The sequence below is a fragment of the Oncorhynchus nerka genome, linkage group LG18 (genome assembly GCF_034236695.1).
Source record: "Oncorhynchus nerka isolate Pitt River linkage group LG18, Oner_Uvic_2.0, whole genome shotgun sequence".
NCBI classification, from domain to species: domain Eukaryota; kingdom Metazoa; phylum Chordata; class Actinopteri; order Salmoniformes; family Salmonidae; genus Oncorhynchus; species Oncorhynchus nerka.
In genome coordinates, this window is record NC_088413.1 from 16,110,703 (window position 1) to 16,129,834 (window position 19,132).

Consider the following 19,132-nt stretch of genomic DNA (forward strand, 5'->3'; position numbering starts at 1 on the left):
CCTATTGGAAGAGAAAACGTCAACAGGAAGTTCTGTGTCAGAAGTTCTTTACTAAGTACAGTATTAAGTATTTGTTTTTATATCCCACCCTTCTGGCTGCAGACGGAGCTGAACGCTACCATGGCAACCCTGAAGGAGAAGCAGGCCCAGCTACAGGAAGTACAGAACAAGATTAAGATCCTCCAGGACCAGTTTGACCAGAGCATCGCAGAGAAGGAGGGTCTGGGTAAGAGTTAGAGAGGAGGGTCTGGGTAAGAGTTAGAGAGGAGGGTCTTAGTAAGAGTTAGAGAGGAGGGTCTGCGTAAGAGTTAGAGAGGAGGGTCTGGGTAAGAGTTAGAGAGGAGGGTCTGGGTAAGAGTTAGAGAGGAGGGTCTGGGTAAGAGTTATAGAAGAGGGTCTGGGTAAGAGTTATAGAGGAGGGTCTGGGTAAGAGTTATAGAGGAGGGTCTGGGTAAGAGTTATAGAGGAGGGTCTGGGTAAGAGTTAGATAGGAGGGTCTGGGTAAGAGTTAGAGAGGAGGGTCTGGGTGAGAGTTATCGAGGAGGGTCTGGGTAAGAGTTATAGAGGAGGGTCTGGGTAAGAGTTAGAGAGGAGGGTCTGGATAAGAGTTAGAGAGGAGGGTCTGGGTAAGAGTTATAGAGGAGGGTCTGGGTAAGAGTTAGAGAGGAGGGTCTGGGTAAGAGTTTGAGAGGAGGGTCTTAGTAAGAGTTAGAGAGGAGGGTCTGCGTAAGAGTTAGAGAGGAGGGTCTGGGTAAGAGTTATAGAGGAGGGTCTGGGTAAGAGTTAGAGAGGAGGGTCTGGATAAGAGTTAGAGAGGAGGGTCTGGGTAAGAGTTATAGAGGAGGGTCTGGGTAAGAGTTAGAGAGGAGGGTCTGGGTAAGAGTTTGAGAGGAGGGTCTTAGTAAGAGTTAGAGAGGAGGGTCTGCGTAAGAGTTAGAGAGGAGGGTCTGGGTAAGAGTTAGAGAGGAGGGTCTGGGTAAGAGTTAGAGAGGAGGGTCTGGGTAAGAGTTAGAGAGGAGGGTCTTAGTAAGAGTTAGAGAGGAGGGTCTGCGTAAGAGTTAGAGAGGAGGGTCTGGGTAAGAGTTAGAGAGGAGGGTCTGGGTAAGAGGTAGAGAGGAGGGTCTGGGTAAGAGTTATAGAAGAGGGTCTGGGTAAGAGTTATAGAGGAGGGTCTGGGTAAGAGTTATAGAGGAGGGTCTGGGTAAGAGTTATAGAGGAGGGTCTGGGTAAGAGTTAGATAGGAGGGTCTGGGTAAGAGTTAGAGAGGAGGGTCTGGGTAAGAGTTAGAGAGGAGGGTCTGGGTAAGAGTTAGAGAGGAGGGTCTGGGTAAGAGTTTGAGAGGAGGGTCTGGGTAAGAGTTAGAGAGGAGGGTCTGGGTAAGAGTTAGAGAGGAGGGTCTTAGTAAGAGTTATAGAGGAGGGTCTGGGTAAGAGTTAGAGAGGAGGGTATGGGTAAGAGTTAGAGAGGAGGGTCTGGGTAAGAGTTAGAGAGGAGGGTCTGGGTAAGAGTTAGAGAGGAGGGTCTGGGTAAGAGTTAGAGAGGAGGGTCTTAGTAAGAGTTATAGAGGAGGGTCTGGGTAAGACTGAGTTTGACAGATTTTGGCACATGATTTCCATCATGTTGGCACTTAAAGTTCCCACAATGTTTTCCAAGACAAACCGAAGTTCCAGGAATATGTCAGGACTAATCTACTGTAATCTCTTCTGTGTGCTGTCTGCTACATGAACTCTCTCTGCCTCCCATCCTCTCCCTCACTTTCCCTCCCCTTACCCTCTCCCTCCCCTTACCCTCTCCCCCCCTCTCCCCCCCAGCTAAGACCATGGCTCTAACCGAGGCGAGGCTGGGCCGTGCAGGGAAGCTGACAGCAGCTCTGGGGGACGAGCAGGTTCGCTGGCAGGAGAGCATCGAACTGTTTGAACAGGAGATCCATAACGTGGTGGGAAACGTCTTCATCGCTGCAGCCTGCGTGGCGTATTACGGAGCCTTCACAATGCACTATAGACAACTGGTACATCCTGCTAATTCTCACTATAACCTGCAGCCTGCGTGGCGTATTACGGAGCCTTCACAATGCACTATAGACAACTGGTACATCCTGCTAATTCTCACTATAACCTGCAGCCTGCGTGGCGTACTACGGAGCCTTCACAATGCACTATAGACAACTGGTACATCCTGCTAATTCTCACTATAACCTGCAGCCTGCGTGGCGTACTACGGAGCCTTCACAATGCACTATAGACAACTGGTACATCCTTTATATACAGCCTGCTAATTCTCACTATAACCTGCAGCCTGCGTGGCGTACTACAGAGCCTTCACAATGCACTATAGACAACTGGTACATCCTTTATATACAGCCTGTTAATTCTCACTATAACCTACCGCAGTATGTTGCATTATAACCATTCTAAACTACATAGCCTTCCCCTTGCAGTGGAGACACCTGGTATGTATGGCCTCTATAGAGATGTAGCTTTATACACGGTTCTTACTATCTGTTACTCTACTTCTACGCCCTGCGTCTAAACATTGCCGTCTGTTCTCTGTACACTATTGGAACCAAACCCAGTGAAGCCTGCCTGTTCTAGACAGTGTCTGTGTGCCCACATTTCTCCCTCGGGCCAGACGGAGAGGCAGACCATGTGACAACCTCCCTGCCCACACTGGCACTCTGGCCTAATGACTCTCACTCACCTCAACCCACTGGGTCGGTCTGGCTGTCTGTCAATACTACCACTGTCTCTGTGGTGTCTGTCAATACTACCACTGTCTCTGTACTGTCTGTCAATACTACCACTGTCTATGTGGTGTCTGTCAATACTACCACTGTCTATGTGGTGTCTGTCAATACTATCACTGTCTATGTGCTGTCTGTCAATACTATCACTGTCTATGTGCTGTCTGTCAATACTATCACTGTCTATGTGGTGTCTGTCAATACTATCACTGTCTATGTGCTGTCTGTCAATACTATCACTGTCTATGTGGTGTCTGTCAATACTATCACTGTCTATGTGGTGTCTGTCAATACTATCACTGTCTATGTGGTGTCTGTCAATACTATCACTGTCTATGTGCTGTCTGTCAATACTACCACTGTCTATGTGCTGTCTGTCAATACTATCACTGTCTATGTGCTGTCTGTCAATACTATCACTGTCTATGTGGTGTCTGTCAATACTATCACTGTCTATGTGCTGTCTGTCAATACTACCACTGTCTATGTGGTGTCTGTCAATACTACCACTGTCTGTCAATACTACCACTGTCTCTGTACTGTCTGTCAATACTATCACTGTCTATGTGCTGTCTGTCAATACTACCACTGTCTATGTGCTGTCTGTCAATACTATCACTGTCTATGTGCTGTCTGTCAATACTATCACTGTCTATGTGCTGTCTGTCAATACTATCACTGTCTATGTGCTGTCTGTCAATACTATCACTGTCTATGTGCTGTCTGTCAATACTATCACTGTCTATGTGCTGTCTGTCAATACTATCACTGTCTATGTGCTGTCTGTCAATACTATCACTGTCTATGTGGTGTCTGTCAATACTATCACTGTCTATGTGCTGTCTGTCAATACTATCACTGTCTATGTGCTGTCTGTCAATACTATCACTGTCTATGTGGTGTCTGTCAATATGACCACTGTCTATGTGCTGTCTGTCAATAATACCACTGTCTATGTGGTGTCTGTCAATACTACCACTGTCTGTCAATACTACCACTGTCTATGTACTGTCTGTCAATACTACCACTGTCTATGTACTGTTTGTCAATTCTACCACTGTCTATGTGCTGTCTGTCAATACTACCACTGTCTATGTGCTGTCTGTCAATACTACCACTGTCTATGTGCTGTCTGTCAATACTACCACCATCTCTGTTATGGCAGTTGGCTATGGAGTCAGATGACTTGGGAATGTTCATTCATCCTGAATATACAAGGCTCTGATTGTTGATAAACGTGTGTGTGTGTGTGTGTCTGTGCAGCTGATAGACCAGTGGATTGTGCGATGCCAGGAGTTGGGCATCCCCATCAGTGCCAGCTTCAGCCTCATCAACATCCTGGGTGACCCCTATGAGATCCGCCTGTGGAATGCTGAGGGGTTGCCCCGGGACACCGTTTCCACTGAGAATGGAATCCTGGTTACCCGGGGACGCCGCTGGCCACTCATGATCGACCCTCAGGATCAGGTGACCCAGCCGACAGCAAATCAGTGCTTTTTGTCTTAAATCATTCAACCAATCAGCCAATCAACCAATCAGAAGTATTTATATTACCACACTTTTCATCTCTTCTGTATTCAGTCCTCTACTTAAATACTCTATTTAGATTCTATAACATCTTTTAATCACAGGTACCTTTATATGCGATGGTGTGGCAAATATTTATTCATCTTATACTTTGTAATTAGCTACTTGTCAAGTTGTATTTCTAGTTGTAATTTTCTCTATTCTTGTATTGGCTATGATGACCAGAGTTATTTTTCTGTGGCTACATCTGCTAAAATAACAGTTGTGTTGTAATGTGTTGTGGCTCCAACCCTGACTTTCATTCTCAGACCCCAGCCTGGCTCAAACCCTGACTCCCATTCTCAGACCCCAGCCTGGAACAAACCCTGACTCCCATTCTCAGACCCCAGCCTGGCTCAAACCCTGACTCCCATTCTCAGACCCCAGCCTGGCTCAAACCCTGACTCCCATTCTCAGACCTCAGCCTGGAACAAACCCTGACTCCCAGACCTCAGCCTGGAACAAATCCTGACTCCCAGACCTCAGCCTGGAACAAATCCTGACTCCTGTTCTCAGACCTCAGCCTGGAACAAATCCTGACTCCCGTTCTCAGACCCCAGCCTGGAACAAACCCTGACTCCCATTCTCAGACCCCAGCCTGGAACAAACCCTGACTCCCATTCCCAGACCCCAGCCTGGAACAAACCCTGACTCCCATTCTCAGACCTCAGCCTGGAACAAACCCTGACTCCCATTCCCAGACCCCAGCCTGGAACAAACCCTGACTCCCATTCTCAGACCTCAGGCTGGAACAAACCCTGACTCCCATTCCCAGACCCCAGCCTGGAACAAACCCTGACTCCCATTCTCAGACCTCAGCCTGGAACAAACCCTGACTCCCATTCCCAGACCCCAGCCTGGAACAAACCCTGACTCCCATTCTCAGACCTCAGCCTGGAACAAACCCTGACTCCCATTCCCAGACCCCAGCCTGGAACAAACCCTGACTCCCATTCTCAGACCCCAGCCTGGAACAAACCCTGACTCCCATTCCCAGACCCCAGCCTGGAACAAACCCTGACTCCCATTCTCAGACCCCAGCCTGGAACAAACCCTGACTCCCATTCCCAGACCCCAGCCTGGAACAAACCCTGACTCCCATTCCCAGACCCCAGCCTGGAACAAACCCTGACTCCCATTCTCAGACCCCAGCCTGAAACAAGGCAACAACAGGAGACAACCACCCTGACTATTCTATTACTAACACTATGCCCTTATCACCACGGAGACAACAGCCCTGAGACACTAAGACTATTCCCACTCTCTCTGTGTTGTAATCACACACACACACAGACTCCATGCGCTTGGCCACTGTGTAGTTTGACTCTTAGCTCCAGTCCCCTGACACCTCTTATGCTGCTTCCTGTCATCTTTTATTTCCTTCTCCTCTCTTTCTTTGGGCCTCTGCCCCAGGGAGCGGTCTGTTGACTGGTCTCTGTCTGCCATGCACAGGCCGACGATGGAGATGGGGAGAGACAGGGAGTTGCCTCTCTTTCTTTGGGCCTCTGCCCCAGGGAGCAGTCTGTTGACTGGTCTCTGTCTGCCATGCACAGGCCGCGATGGAGATGGGGAGAGACAGGGAGTTGCCTCTCTTTCTTTGGGCCTCTGCCCCAGGGAGCAGTCTGTTGACTGGTCTCTGTCTGCCATGCACAGGCCGCTATGGAGATGGGGAGAGACAGGGAGTTGCCTCTCTTTCTTTGGGCCTCTGCCCCAGGGAGCAGTCTGTTGACTGGTCTCTGTCTGCCATGCACAGGCCGCTATGGAGATGGGGAGAGACAGGGAGTTGCCTCTCTTTCTTTGGGCCTCTGCCCCAGGGAGCAGTCTGTTGACTGGTCTCTGTCTGCCATGCACAGGCCGCTATGGAGATGGGGAGAGGCAGGGAGTTGCCTCTCTTTCTTTGGGCCTCTGCCCCAGGGAGCAGTCTGTTGACTGGTCTCTGTCTGCCATGCACAGGCCGCTATGCAGATGGGGAGAGGCAGGGAGTTGCCTCTCTTTCTTTGGGCCACTGCCCCAGGGAGCAGTCTGTTGACTGGTCTCTGTCTGCCATGCACAGGCCACTATGGAGATGGGGAGAGGCAGGGAGTTGAGCAGGCAGGGAGGCTTGCTGACAGCCTAGCACGGGGACACTTCGTTGTAGACTCACACACACACGGCTTGTCTGTCCACTGACTCAAATGTAGTGCACTTCTGTTTGTCAGTTTTTATTCATGTCGATGAGAGTGATTCTGACCTGCCGGGTCCATGAATCACCAGGGGTGTCCAACTCATTCCGTGGAGGGCCTGGTGTCTGCAGGTTTCAGTTGTTTCCTTTCAATTAAGACCTAAACAACCAGGTGTGTGGCGTTCCTTACTAATTAGTGACCTTAATTCACCAATCAAGTACAAAGGAGGAGCGAAAACCTGCAGCCACTCGGTCCTTCGTGCATTGAGTTTGACACCTGTGTCATGGACAACATAGTGACTTTCTAGTATGAGAGGAAATGACATGACCCCTCAATGTGACCCCTCAATGGTGGTCACATGGATACTATAAAGGGACAATATGGAAGTTCTGTCCCTTGTGGCGTTGGGATGACGTAGCTACACAATCACAACCGACCTGAAACTAAACAAATAATCCCTCATTTGAAATGCTTCATACAACTGTGTCTGGTCCGTCTCCAGGCCAACCGTTGGATCCGTTCCAAGGAGACCAAGAACGGTCTGAAGGTGATCAAGCTGACCGACTCTGGTTTCCTGCGAACCCTGGAGAACGCCATCCGCATGGGCATGCCCGTGCTGCTGGAGGAGGTCAGTACTATGGCAGCCATTGTAGGTCACGATTCACCATGGAGATTAGTCTCAGGGGACAGTTCTATCCTCTATTTTGGGTCTAGAGTTAGCAAAGAGCCCTGGGTGAGTTGACTTGGAACAGGAAGAATGGTAAAACTGTCCATTTTGTGTCCTGGGTGTGTGTGAGTAGCTGAAGGAGACTGTGGACCCGGCTCTGGAGCCCATCCTGCTGAAGCAGACGTTTGTGGCGGGCGGCCGCACCCTCATCCGCCTCGGAGACTCCGACATTGACTACAACAAGAAATTCAGGTTCTACATGACCACCAAGATGGCCAACCCACACTACCTGCCTGAGGTGGGTCAAACAACCGCAAATTAACACCTGCCTTCAGCCAAACACCGGTCGAAAACCTGACTAGTGATTTACTCTCCCCAGCAGTTTTGGAATGCAGTCCATCTCAGTCTATAGTAATATGGCCTGGGTCATGTTTGCTTTCCATCAATACCAGATGGGGCATGTTTGCTTTGCATCAGTACCAGATGGGTCATGTTTGCTTTGCATCAATACCAGATGGGTCATGTTTGCTTTGCATCAGTACCAGATGGGTCATGTTTGCTTTGCATCAGTACCAGATGGGTCATGTTTGCTTTGCATCAGTACCAGATGGGTCATGTTTGCTTTCCATCAATACCAGGTGGCCTTTATTGGAATTTCAATGTCCATCTGGTTTATCCACAGTCTAAATGAACAGCTCTACAATCAATGGCCCCGTCATTTCACCCCAGAGCAATTTACTCAGAATAATTGGTATTTCCTTTTTAGTTTGTCAAAACCAATGCCGACCAATTGAAAGGAATACATACATGTTTAGAATAACTGTAGGTTAGTAAAGTGTCTGGTTTCTCACCTGTTTCTCACCCACACAAAAAAATCATAAAATAACCACATTAAATCAAATCACATTTATTTATAAAGCCCTTCGTATATCAGCTGATGTGCTGTACAGAAACCCAGCCTAAAACCGCAAGCATTGCAGGTGTAGAAGCACGGTGGCTAGGATAAACTCCCTAGAAAGGACAAACCCTAGGAAGAAACCTAGAGAGGAACCAGGCTATGTGGGGTGGCCAGTCCTCTTCTGGCTGTGCCGGGTGGAGATTATAACAGAACATGGCCAAGATGTTCAAATGTTCATAAATGACCAGCATGGTCAAATAATAATAATCACAGGCAGAACAGTTGAACATTAGACATTAGACGGTCACATTAGACATTAGACGCTCACACACACACACACACACACACACACCCTGCCCCCTCTCTCTCCATGCCAAACGTTGGCACTAGGAACACTGTAAACAGTTGGCTCACACAGGGAGCTGTCAGCCTGGCACAGGCCATGATGATGGGTGGTTGCTGTGAAGAGCCTTGCCCACCTGCCAGACAGCCATGCCCCTGAGTTCACCCAGCCTACGGGCGCGGCGCCTGCTGCCATTTGAAGGCCCTGTCAGCCTGCTCCAGCACTCTTCAGTCCCACAACACAGGGCTGGTGCTAGTCTCAGACCTATTCCCCGGGCCCAGCAATCAGTCAGACAGAAGGGACGTGAATAGACATGTCTGTCACCTCCCTTTAAACACACAGTCTGGACACAGCTGTCACAGATAGATAGTCTAACACACAGCTTACAGTCTGGACACAGCTGTCACAGATAGATAGTCTAACACACAGCTTACAGTCTGGACACAGCTGTCACAGATAGATAGTCTAACACCCAGCATACAGTCTAGACACAGCTGTCACAGATAGATAGTCTAACACACAGCATACAGTCTAGACACAGCTGTCACAGATAGATAGTCTAACACACAGCTTACAGTCTGGACACAGCTGTCACAGATAGATAGTCTAACACAGCTTACAGTCTGGACACAGCTATCACAGATATACACTCTAACACACAGAGACAACTGCCAGGATTCATTAATAATTGAAGTGGGCGTTTGCTGAAGCTCATACTGGTTAGTGTGTTATGATTAGTAGTTGGTCTGATTTGATTGGTTGTTGATGTGTGGAGTTCACACCCCCCCCCCCTGTTTTCTAGGTGTGTATCAAAGTGACCATCATCAACTTCACCGTGACCAAGTCTGGTCTGGAGGACCAGCTTCTCAGGTAAACAACACACCTCTTCTCCCCGCTGACTCTCACTCTCCTCATTAAAGGGGTTCAGACTGTGTGGTTTTCTTGTGGTATGAGCGAGTGGTTGACTTGCGTTCCTTCTCTCTCTCCCCTCACAGTGACGTGGTTCGTCTGGAGCGTCCTGACCTGGAGGAACAGAGGAACCAGCTGATTGTGAGGATCAACGCCGACCGCAACCAGCTGAAGGCCATCGAGGACCGCATCCTCAAACTGCTCTTCAACTCCAAGGGAAACATCCTGGACAATGAGGAGCTGGTGCAGACCCTGCAGGAGTCAAAGGTCAGGGGTTACTGTGGGGTCATGGGGGTAGACAGTAGGATTGTTGAACTCTCAGGTGTGGTCGACTTTCTAACCATCTTTCTGTAGGCCTAGTTTGTGTTCTTCCTGTCCCTCAAATGTCTTTGTGTCGGTTTCCCTTTCTTTCTCTCTCTCTCTCTCTCTCTCTCTCTCTCTCTCTCTCTCTCTCTCTCTCTCTCTCTCTCTCTCTCTCTCTCTCTCTCTCTCTCTCTCTCTCTCTCTCTCTCTCTCTCTCTCTCTCTCTCTCTCTCTCTCCCTCCCTCCCTCTCTCTCTCTCTCTCTCTCCCTCTCTCCCTCTTCAGGTGACGTCAGAGGCCATTAAGCATCGTTTGGAGGAGGCCGAGGCGACAGAGCTGATGATCAACGCGGCCAGGGAGCGCTACCGGCCCGTGGCCACACGAGGCTCCGTCATGTACTTTGTCATCGCCAGCCTCTCTGAGATAGACCCCATGTACCAGTTCTCCCTCAAGTACTTCAAGCAGGTGACCTTTCTGTCTATGTGGTCGAGAATGATTGGTTCTCTGACCTTCATGAATCAGCAATGTTGTTTTTCCCTTTGTGTCATAGTGTATCAGCAACATTCACTGTGGGGCTTTTTCCCTCTGGAGTTGACTTTCTCATCTTCACATCTCCCCAATCACCCCCTCCCTCCCTCTCCCTCCCACTCTCTCTCCCCTGATCACCTCTTCCCCATCTCCTCCCTCCCCCCTCTCTCTCTCCCCTGATCACCTCTTCCCCATCTCCTCCCTCACCCCATCTCCTCCCTCCCTCTCTCTCCCCTGATCACCTCTTCCCCATCTCCACCCTCCCCCCTCTCTCTCCCCTGATCACCTCTTCCCCATCTCCTCCCTCCCCCTCCCTCCCTCTCTCTCTCCCCCTGATCACCTCTTCCCCATCTCCTTCCTCCCTCCCCTCTCTCTCTCCCCTGATCACCTCTTCCCCATCTCCCTCCCTCCCTCTCTCTCTCCCCTGATCATCTCTTCCCCATCTCCTCCCTATCCCTCCCCCTCTCTCTCCCCTGATCATCTCCTCCCCACCTTCCTCCCTCTCCCTCCCCTCTCTCTCCCCTGATCATCTCCTCTTTCCCCCTCCCCACCTTCCTCCCTCTCACCTGCTCTCTCTGATCCCCCTCCCCTCCTTACTCCCTCTCACCTGCTCTCCCTGATCACCTCTTCCCCTTTCTTATTCCCCCCTCTCCCCTGCTCTCCCTGATCCCCCTCCCCACCTTCCTCCCTCTCCCCTGCTCTCTCTGACCCCCCTCCCCTGTAGCTCTTTAACTCCACCATAGAGATATCAGAGAAGAGCAGTGTTCTGGAAGAGCGCCTGCAGATCCTCCTGGACCAGACCTTGCTCACCAGCTACACCAACATATCCCGTGGCCTGTTTGAGCAGCACAAGACCATCTACAGGTAAAGGGGGTTTGACCTTTTCTTTAAGCTGCATTGTGGGTATCAAATGGGCTCTACAAATATATTCATGATGATGATGATGATTCTTATTTTTGGTATTACAGCTTCATGCTTTGTGTGGACATCATGCGCCAGCATGGGGAGGTCACTGACGCAGAGTGGCAGCACTTCCTGCGAGGAGCGCCCCCCCTAGACAAGGTACTCAGGTTGATTGACGGGCCCGTCAGCCAATCAAATGGGACTATCGTCCACTGTCAGCCAATTAAAGGCTAGTGTCCACTCTAAGCCAGTCAAAAATGATAGATATGTGAGCTCTTAGCAAATCACAGGAAGAATTTCAAGCCCTTTACCAATCATAGAGTTTATATTTCAAGACCTTTACCAATCATAGAGTTTATATTTCAGCCCTTTACCAATCATAGAGTTTATATTTCAGCCCTTTACCAATCATAGAGTTTATATTTCAGCCCTTTACCAATCATAGAGTTTATATTTCAGCCCTTTACCAATCATAGAGTTTATATTTCATAGAGTTTATAAGACCTTTACCAATCATAGAGTTTATATTTCAGCCCTTTACCAATCATAGAGTTTATATTTCAGCCCTTTACCAATCATAGAGTTTATATTTCAGCCCTTTACCAATCATAGAGTTTATATTTCAAGACCTTTACCAATCATAGAGTTTATATTTCAGCCCTTTACCAATCATAGAGTTTATATTTCAGCCCCTTATTCAATCATAGAGTTTATATTTCAGCCCTTTACCAATCATAGAGTTTATATTTCAGCCCTTTACCAATCATAGAGTTTATATTTCAGACCTTTACCAATCATAGAGTTTATATTTCAAGACCTTTACCAATCATAGAGTTTATATTTCAGCCCTTTACCAATCATAGAGTTTATATTTCAGCCCTTTACCAATCATAGAGTTTATATTTCAGCCCTTTACCAATCATAGTTTATATTTCAGCCCTTTACCAATCATAGAGTTTATATTTCAGCCCTTTACCAATCATAGAGTTTATATTTCAGCCCTTTACCAATCATAGAGTTTATATTTCAGCCCTTTACCAATCATAGAGTTTATATTTCAGCCCTTTACCAATCATAGAGTTTATATTTCAAGACCTTTACCAATCATAGAGTTTATATTTCAGCCCTTTACCAATCATAGAGTTTATATTTCAGCCCTTTACCAATCATAGAGTTTATATTTCAGACCTTTACCAATCATAGAGTTTATATTTCAGCCCTTTACCAATCATAGAGTTTATATTTCAGCCCTTTACCAATCATAGAGTTTATATTTCAGCCCTTTACCAATCATATAGTTTATATTTCAGCCCTTTACCAATCATAGAGTTTATATTTCAAGACCTTTACCAATCATAGAGTTTATATTTCAGCCCTTTACCAATCATAGAGTTTGTATTTCAGCCCTTTACCAATCATAGAGTTTATATTTCAGCCCTTTACCAATCATAGAGTTTATATTTCAGCCCTTTACCAATCATAGAGTTTATATTTCAGCCCTTTACCAATCATAGAGTTTATATTTCAGCCCTTTACCAATCATAGAGTTTATATTTCAGCCCTTTACCAATCATAGAGTTTATATTTCAAACCCTTTACCAATCATAGAGTTTATATTTCAGCCCTTTACCAATCATAGAGTTTATATTTCAGCCCCTTATTCAATCATAGAGTTTATATTTCAGCCCTTTACCAATCATAGAGTTTATATTTCAGCCCTTTACCAATCATAGAGTTTATATTTCAGCCCTTTACCAATCATAGAGTTTATATTTCAGCCCTTTACCAATCATAGAGTTTATATTTCAGCCCTTTACCAATCATAGAGTTTATATTTCAGCCCTTTACCAATCATAGAGTTTATATTTCAGCCCTTTACCAATCATATTACTGTTCAAACCCAAACCAGAAACAGGGCTCAGGTTTGTTGTAATATGCAGCACAACATAAATAATCTGTCCATTGTCACTGGTCTATAACAGGGCTGTCTGGAATCATCAGTCCATTGTCACTGGTCTATAACAGGGCTGTCTGGAATCATCAGTCCATTGTCACTGGTCTATAACAGGGCTGTCTGGAATCATCAGTCCATTGTCACTGGTCTATAACAGGGCTGTCTGGAATCATCAGTCCATTGTCACTGGTCTATAACAGGGCTGTCTGGAATCATCAGTCCATTGTCACTGGTCTATAACAGGGCTGTCTGGAATCATCTGTCCATTGTCACTGGTCTATAACAGGGCTGTCTGGAATCATCAGTCCATTGTCACTGGTCTATAACAGGGCTGTCTGGAATCATCTGTCCATTGTCACTGGTCTATAACAGGGCTGTCTGGAATCATCAGTCCATTGTCACTGGTCTATAACAGGGCTGTCTGGAATCATCAGTCCATTGTCACTGGTCTATAACAGGGCTGTCTGGAATCTCTCCCTAAAATGAAGATATGTCTTGAGCCAGTCAATGATTCACACTTCTTCTATCCCTCAGCAGTCTTTACTCAGCCCATTAGGAATGCATCATTTTAAATCTCCTAGTTAAGAGTGCCTGTATACCAGAGGGCTTGTCAGCCTCTTTTCCGCTCTGCAGGAGAGAGAAACAGAGAGGGGGAGAGAGTCCCCTCTAACCTGTGACTGTGTGTAGAATACTGATGTCCCCATGTGTCTGTGTGTAGTCAATGACTTAGCTGTCTCCAGAGACACAGATCTAGGATCAGCTAACCCTCCCCAATTCTAACTCTAATCATAAGGTGTGCCATACACTAAACTAGCCTGAGAACAGTGTGTTGGGACACAGACTTCAAAATCTTTCTCTAGAGCAGGGTTTTTTGAAGAGTTCTGACAAGAGTGGATTGCTGAATGTATTATTCAATGACTCTATATCTAATGGGCGGTTTAGTCTGTCTCTATATGTCGTTATTTAAGCAGGGGAAAGATGGCCGCTTTGTCTGAAACTGGGACCCTAAACCATTGGGGGACCATTCTCATTAAAATTATGTCCTGGTCCTCCGTCCTCCCCTGCTTATCTTCTTTTCACCCCACACCTCATCTTCTCTCCATCCATCACCTCGGTTCTCCACGTAATACCCAATGTCCCCTTGTCCTCCCCTCCTCTTCTGTCTCCTCTCCACACCCCCCCCTCTATCTATCATTCTCTTCTATCTCCACTCCTTCTCTCTTCCTCCCTCCCTCCTGGCTCTCTCTCTCTCCCTCCCTCCCCCTGGCTGGCTCTCTCTCCCTCCCTCCCCCTGTCTCTCTCTCTCTCTCCCTCGCTCCCCTGTCTCTCTCTCCCTCCCTCCTCCCTGTCTCTTCCTCCTCCCCCTGTCTCTCTCTCCCTCCCTCCCCCTGTCTCTCTCTCTCCCTCCCCCTGTCTCTCTCTCCCTCCCTCCCCCTGTCTCTCTCTCCCTCCCTCTCCCCCATCAGGATCATCCAGAGAGGCCTGAGGTGCCATGGCTGTCAGAGTTTACCTGGCAGACATGCTGTGAGCTGGAGGACACTCTGCCCTGCTTCAACGGCATCAAGAGAGAGATCACCGCCACACCCATCTCTATAAAACTAGGTAGAGTAGTAACACAGCTAAAATAACCTAGACACCCATCTCTATAAAACTAGGTAGAGTAATAACACACAGCTAAAATAACCTAGACACCCATCTCTATAAAACTAGGTAGAGTAGTAACACACAGCTAAAATAACCTAGACACCCATCTCTATGAAACTAGGTAGAGTAGTAACACAGCTAAAATAACCTAGAGATTACCACTAGGTAGAGTAGTAACACACAGCTAAAATAACCTAGAGATTACCACTAGGTAGAGTAGTAACACAGCTAAAATAACCTAGAGATTACCACTAGGTAGAGTAGTAACACACAGCTAAAATAACCCAGAGATTACCACTAGGTAGAGTAGTAACACAGCTAAAATAACCTAGAGATTACCACTAGGTAGAGTAGTAACACAGCTAAAATAACCTAGAGATTACCACTAGGTAGAGTAGTAACACAGCTAAAATAACCTAGAGATTACCACTAGGTAGAGTTGTAACACACAGCTAAAATAACCTAGAGATTACCACTAGGTAGAGTAGTAACACAGCTAAAATAACCTAGAGATTACCACTAGGTAGAGTAGTAACACAGCTAAAATAACCGAGAGATTACCACTAGGTAGAGTAGTAACACACAGCTAAAATAACCGAGAGATTACCACTAGGTAGAGTAGTAACACAGCTAAAATAACCGAGAGATTACCACTAGGTAGAGTAGTAACACAGCTAAAATAACATAGAGATTACCACTAGGTAGAGTAACACACAGCTAAAATAACCTAGAGATTACCACTAGGTAGAGTAGTAACACACAGCTAAAATAACCCAGAGATTACCACTAGGTAGAGTAGTAACACAGCTAAAATAACCTAGAGATTACCACTAGGTAGAGTAGTAACACAGCTAAAATAACATAGAGATTACCACTAGGTAGAGTAACACACAGCTAAAATAACCTAGAGATTACCACTAGGTAGAGTAGTAACACACAGCTAAAATAACCCAGAGATTACCACTAGGTAGAGTAGTAACACAGCTAAAATAACCTAGAGATTACCACTAGGTAGAGTAGTAACACAGCTAAAATAACCTAGAGATTACCACTAGGTAGAGTAGTAACACAGCTAAAATAACCTAGAGATTACCACTAGGTAGAGTTGTAACACACAGCTAAAATAACCTAGAGATTACCACTAGGTAGAGTAGTAACACAGCTAAAATAACCTAGAGATTACCACTAGGTAGAGTAGTAACACACAGCTAAAATAACCGAGAGATTACCACTAGGTAGAGTAGTAACACAGCTAAAATAACCGAGAGATTACCACTAGGTAGAGTAGTAACACAGCTAAAATAACCTAGAGATTACCACTAGGTAGAGTAGTAACACAGCTAAAATAACCTAGAGATTACCACTAGGTAGAGTAGTAACACAGCTAAAATAACCTAGAGATTACCACTAGGTAGAGTAGTAACACAGCTAAAATAACCTAGAGATTACCACTAGGTAGAGTAGTAACACACAGCTAAAATAACCCAGAGATTACCACTAGGTAGAGTAGTAACACAGCTAAAAATAACCTAGAGATTACCACTAGGTAGAGTAGTAACACAGCTAAAATAACCTAGAGATTACCACTAGGTAGAGTAGTAACACAGCTAAAATAACCTAGAGATTACCACTAGGTAGAGTTGTAACACACAGCTAAAATAACCTAGAGATTACCACTAGGTAGAGTAGTAACACACAGCTAAAATAACCTAGAGATTACCACTAGGTAGAGTAGTAACACAGCTAAAATAACCTAGAGATTACCACTAGGTAGAGTAGTAACACAGCTAAAATAACCTAGAGATTACCACTAGGTAGAGTAGTAACACAGCTAAAATAACCTAGAGATTACCACTAGGTAGAGTAGTAACACACAGCTAAAATAACCTAGAGATTACCACTAGGTAGAGTAGTAAACACAGCTAAAATAACCTAGAGATTACCACTAGGTAGAGTAGTAACACAGCTAAAATAACCTAGAGATTACCACTAGGTAGAGTAGTAACACTAAAATAACAGCTAAAATAACCTAAAATAAGAGATTACCACTAGGTAGAGTAGTAACACACAGCTAAAATAACCCAGAGATTACCACTAGGTAGAGTAGTAACACAGCTAAAATAACCTAGAGATTACCACTAGGTAGAGTAGTAACACAGCTAAAATAACTAGGATTACCACTAGTAACACAGCTAAAATAACCTAGAGATTACCACTAGGTAGAGTAGTAACACAGCTAAAATAACCTAGAGATTACCACTAGGTAGAGTAGTAACACACAGCTAAAATAACCTAGAGATTACCACTAGGTAGAGTAGTAACACAGCTAAAATAACCTAGAGATTACCACTAGGTAGAGTAGTAACACAGCTAAAATAACCTAGAGATTACCACTAGGTAGAGTAGTAACACAGCTAAAATAACCTAGAGATTACCACTAGGTAGGTAGTAGTAGTAACACAGCTAAAATAACCTAGAGATTACCACTAGGTAGAGTAGTAAACACAGCTAAAATAACCTAGAGATTACCACTAGGTAGAGTAGTAACACAGCTAAAATAACCTAGAGATTACCACTAGGTAGAGTAGTAACACAGCTAAAATAACCTAGAGATTACCACTAGGTAGTAGTAGTAACACAGCTAAAATAACCTAGAGATTACCACTAGGTAGAGTAGTAACACAGCTAAAATAACCTAGAGATTACCACTAGGTAGAGTAGTAACACAGCTAAAATAACCTAGAGATTACCACTAGGTAGAGTAGTAACACAGCTAAAATAACCTAGAGATTACCACTAATAACACAGCTAAAATAACTAAAATAGAGATTACCACTAGGTAGAGTAGTAACACAGCTAAAATAACCTAGAGATTACCACTAGGTAGAGTAGTAACACACAGCTAAAATAACCGAGAGATTACCACTAGGTAGAGTAGTAACACAGCTAAAATAACCTAGAGATTACCACTAGGTAGAGTAGTAACACACAGCTAAAATAACCTAGAGATTACCACTAGGTAGAGTAGTAACACAGCTAAAATAACCTAGAGATTACCACTAGGGTAGTAACACAGTAGTACCACACACAGCTAAAATAACCCAGAGATTACCACTAGGTAGAGTAGTAACACAGCTAAAATAACCTAGAGATTACCACTAGGTAGAGTAGTAACACAGCTAAAATAACCTAGAGATTACCACTAGGTAGAGTAGTAACACAGCTAAAATAACCTAGAGATTACCACTAGGTAGAGTAGTAAACACAGCTAAAATAACCTAGAGATTACCACTAGGTAGAGTAGTACACACAGCTAAAATAACCTAGAGATTAGAGATTACCACTAGGTAGAGTAGTAACACAGCTAAAATAACCTAGAGATTACCACTAGGTAGAGTAGTAACACACAGCTAAAATAACCTAGAGATTACCACTAGGTAGAGTAGTAACACAGCTAAAATAACCTAGAGATTACCACTAGGTAGAGTAGTAACACAGCTAAAATAACCTAGAGATTACCACTAGGTAGAGTAGTAACACAGTTTAAAATAACCTAGAGATTACCACTAGGTAGAGTAGTAACACAACTAAAATAACCTAGACACCCATCTCTATAAAACTAGGTAGAGTAGTAACACAGCTAAAATAACCTAGACACCCATCTCTATAAAACTAGGTAGAGTAATAACACAGCTAAAATAACCTAGAGATTACCACTAGGTAGAGTTGTAACACACAGCTAAAATAACCTAGAGATTACCACTAGGTAGAGTAGTAACACAGCTAAAATAACCTAGAGATTACCACTAGGTAGAGTAGTAAACACAGCTAAAATAACCTAGAGATTACCACTAGGTAGAGTAGTAACACACAGCTAAAATAACCTAGAGATTACCACTAGGTAGAGTAGTAACACAGCTAAAATAACCTAGAGATTACCACTAGGTAGAGTAGTAACACACAGCTAAAATAACCTAGAGATTACCACTAGGTAGAGTAGTAACACAGCTAAAATAACCTAGAGATTACCACTAGGTAGAGTAGTAACACAGCTAAAATAACCTAGAGATTACCACTAGGTAGAGTAGTAACACAGCTAAAATAACCTAGAGATTACCACTAGGTAGAGTAGTAACACAGCTAAAATAACCTAGAGATTACCACTAGGTAGAGTAACACACAGCTAAAATAACCTAGAGATTACCACTAGGTAGAGTAGTAACACAGCTAAAATAACCTAGAGATTACCACTAGGTAGAGTAGTAACACAGCTAAAATAACCTAGAGATTACCACTAGGTAGAGTTGTAACACACAGCTAAAATAACCTAGAGATTACCACTAGGTAGAGTAGTAACACAGCTAAAATAACCTAGAGATTACCACTAGGTAGAGTAGTAACACAGCTAAAATAACCTAGAGATTACCACTAGGTAGAGTAGTAACACACAGCTAAAATAACCTAGAGATTACCACTAGGTAGAGTAGTAACACAGCTAAAATAACCTAGAGATTAC

The 19,132-nt window shown here is 45.0% G+C and overlaps 1 protein-coding gene across 1 annotated transcript in view; it reads left to right on the forward strand.

Moving 5' to 3' along the window:
• The window catches only part of dnah6 (dynein, axonemal, heavy chain 6), a 184,285-nt gene that overhangs the window by 107,495 nt on the left and 57,658 nt on the right, over positions 1 to 19,132 (forward strand). The window contains exons 48-58 of the mRNA XM_065004536.1: positions 103 to 226; positions 1,812 to 2,008; positions 4,004 to 4,207; positions 6,971 to 7,096; positions 7,269 to 7,433; positions 9,179 to 9,246; positions 9,372 to 9,552; positions 9,873 to 10,052; positions 10,840 to 10,979; positions 11,084 to 11,177; positions 14,439 to 14,574. Coding sequence (XP_064860608.1) covers positions 103 to 226; positions 1,812 to 2,008; positions 4,004 to 4,207; positions 6,971 to 7,096; positions 7,269 to 7,433; positions 9,179 to 9,246; positions 9,372 to 9,552; positions 9,873 to 10,052; positions 10,840 to 10,979; positions 11,084 to 11,177; positions 14,439 to 14,574 — 1,615 coding nt within the window. The remainder of the gene's footprint in view (positions 1 to 102; positions 227 to 1,811; positions 2,009 to 4,003; positions 4,208 to 6,970; positions 7,097 to 7,268; positions 7,434 to 9,178; positions 9,247 to 9,371; positions 9,553 to 9,872; positions 10,053 to 10,839; positions 10,980 to 11,083; positions 11,178 to 14,438; positions 14,575 to 19,132) is intronic.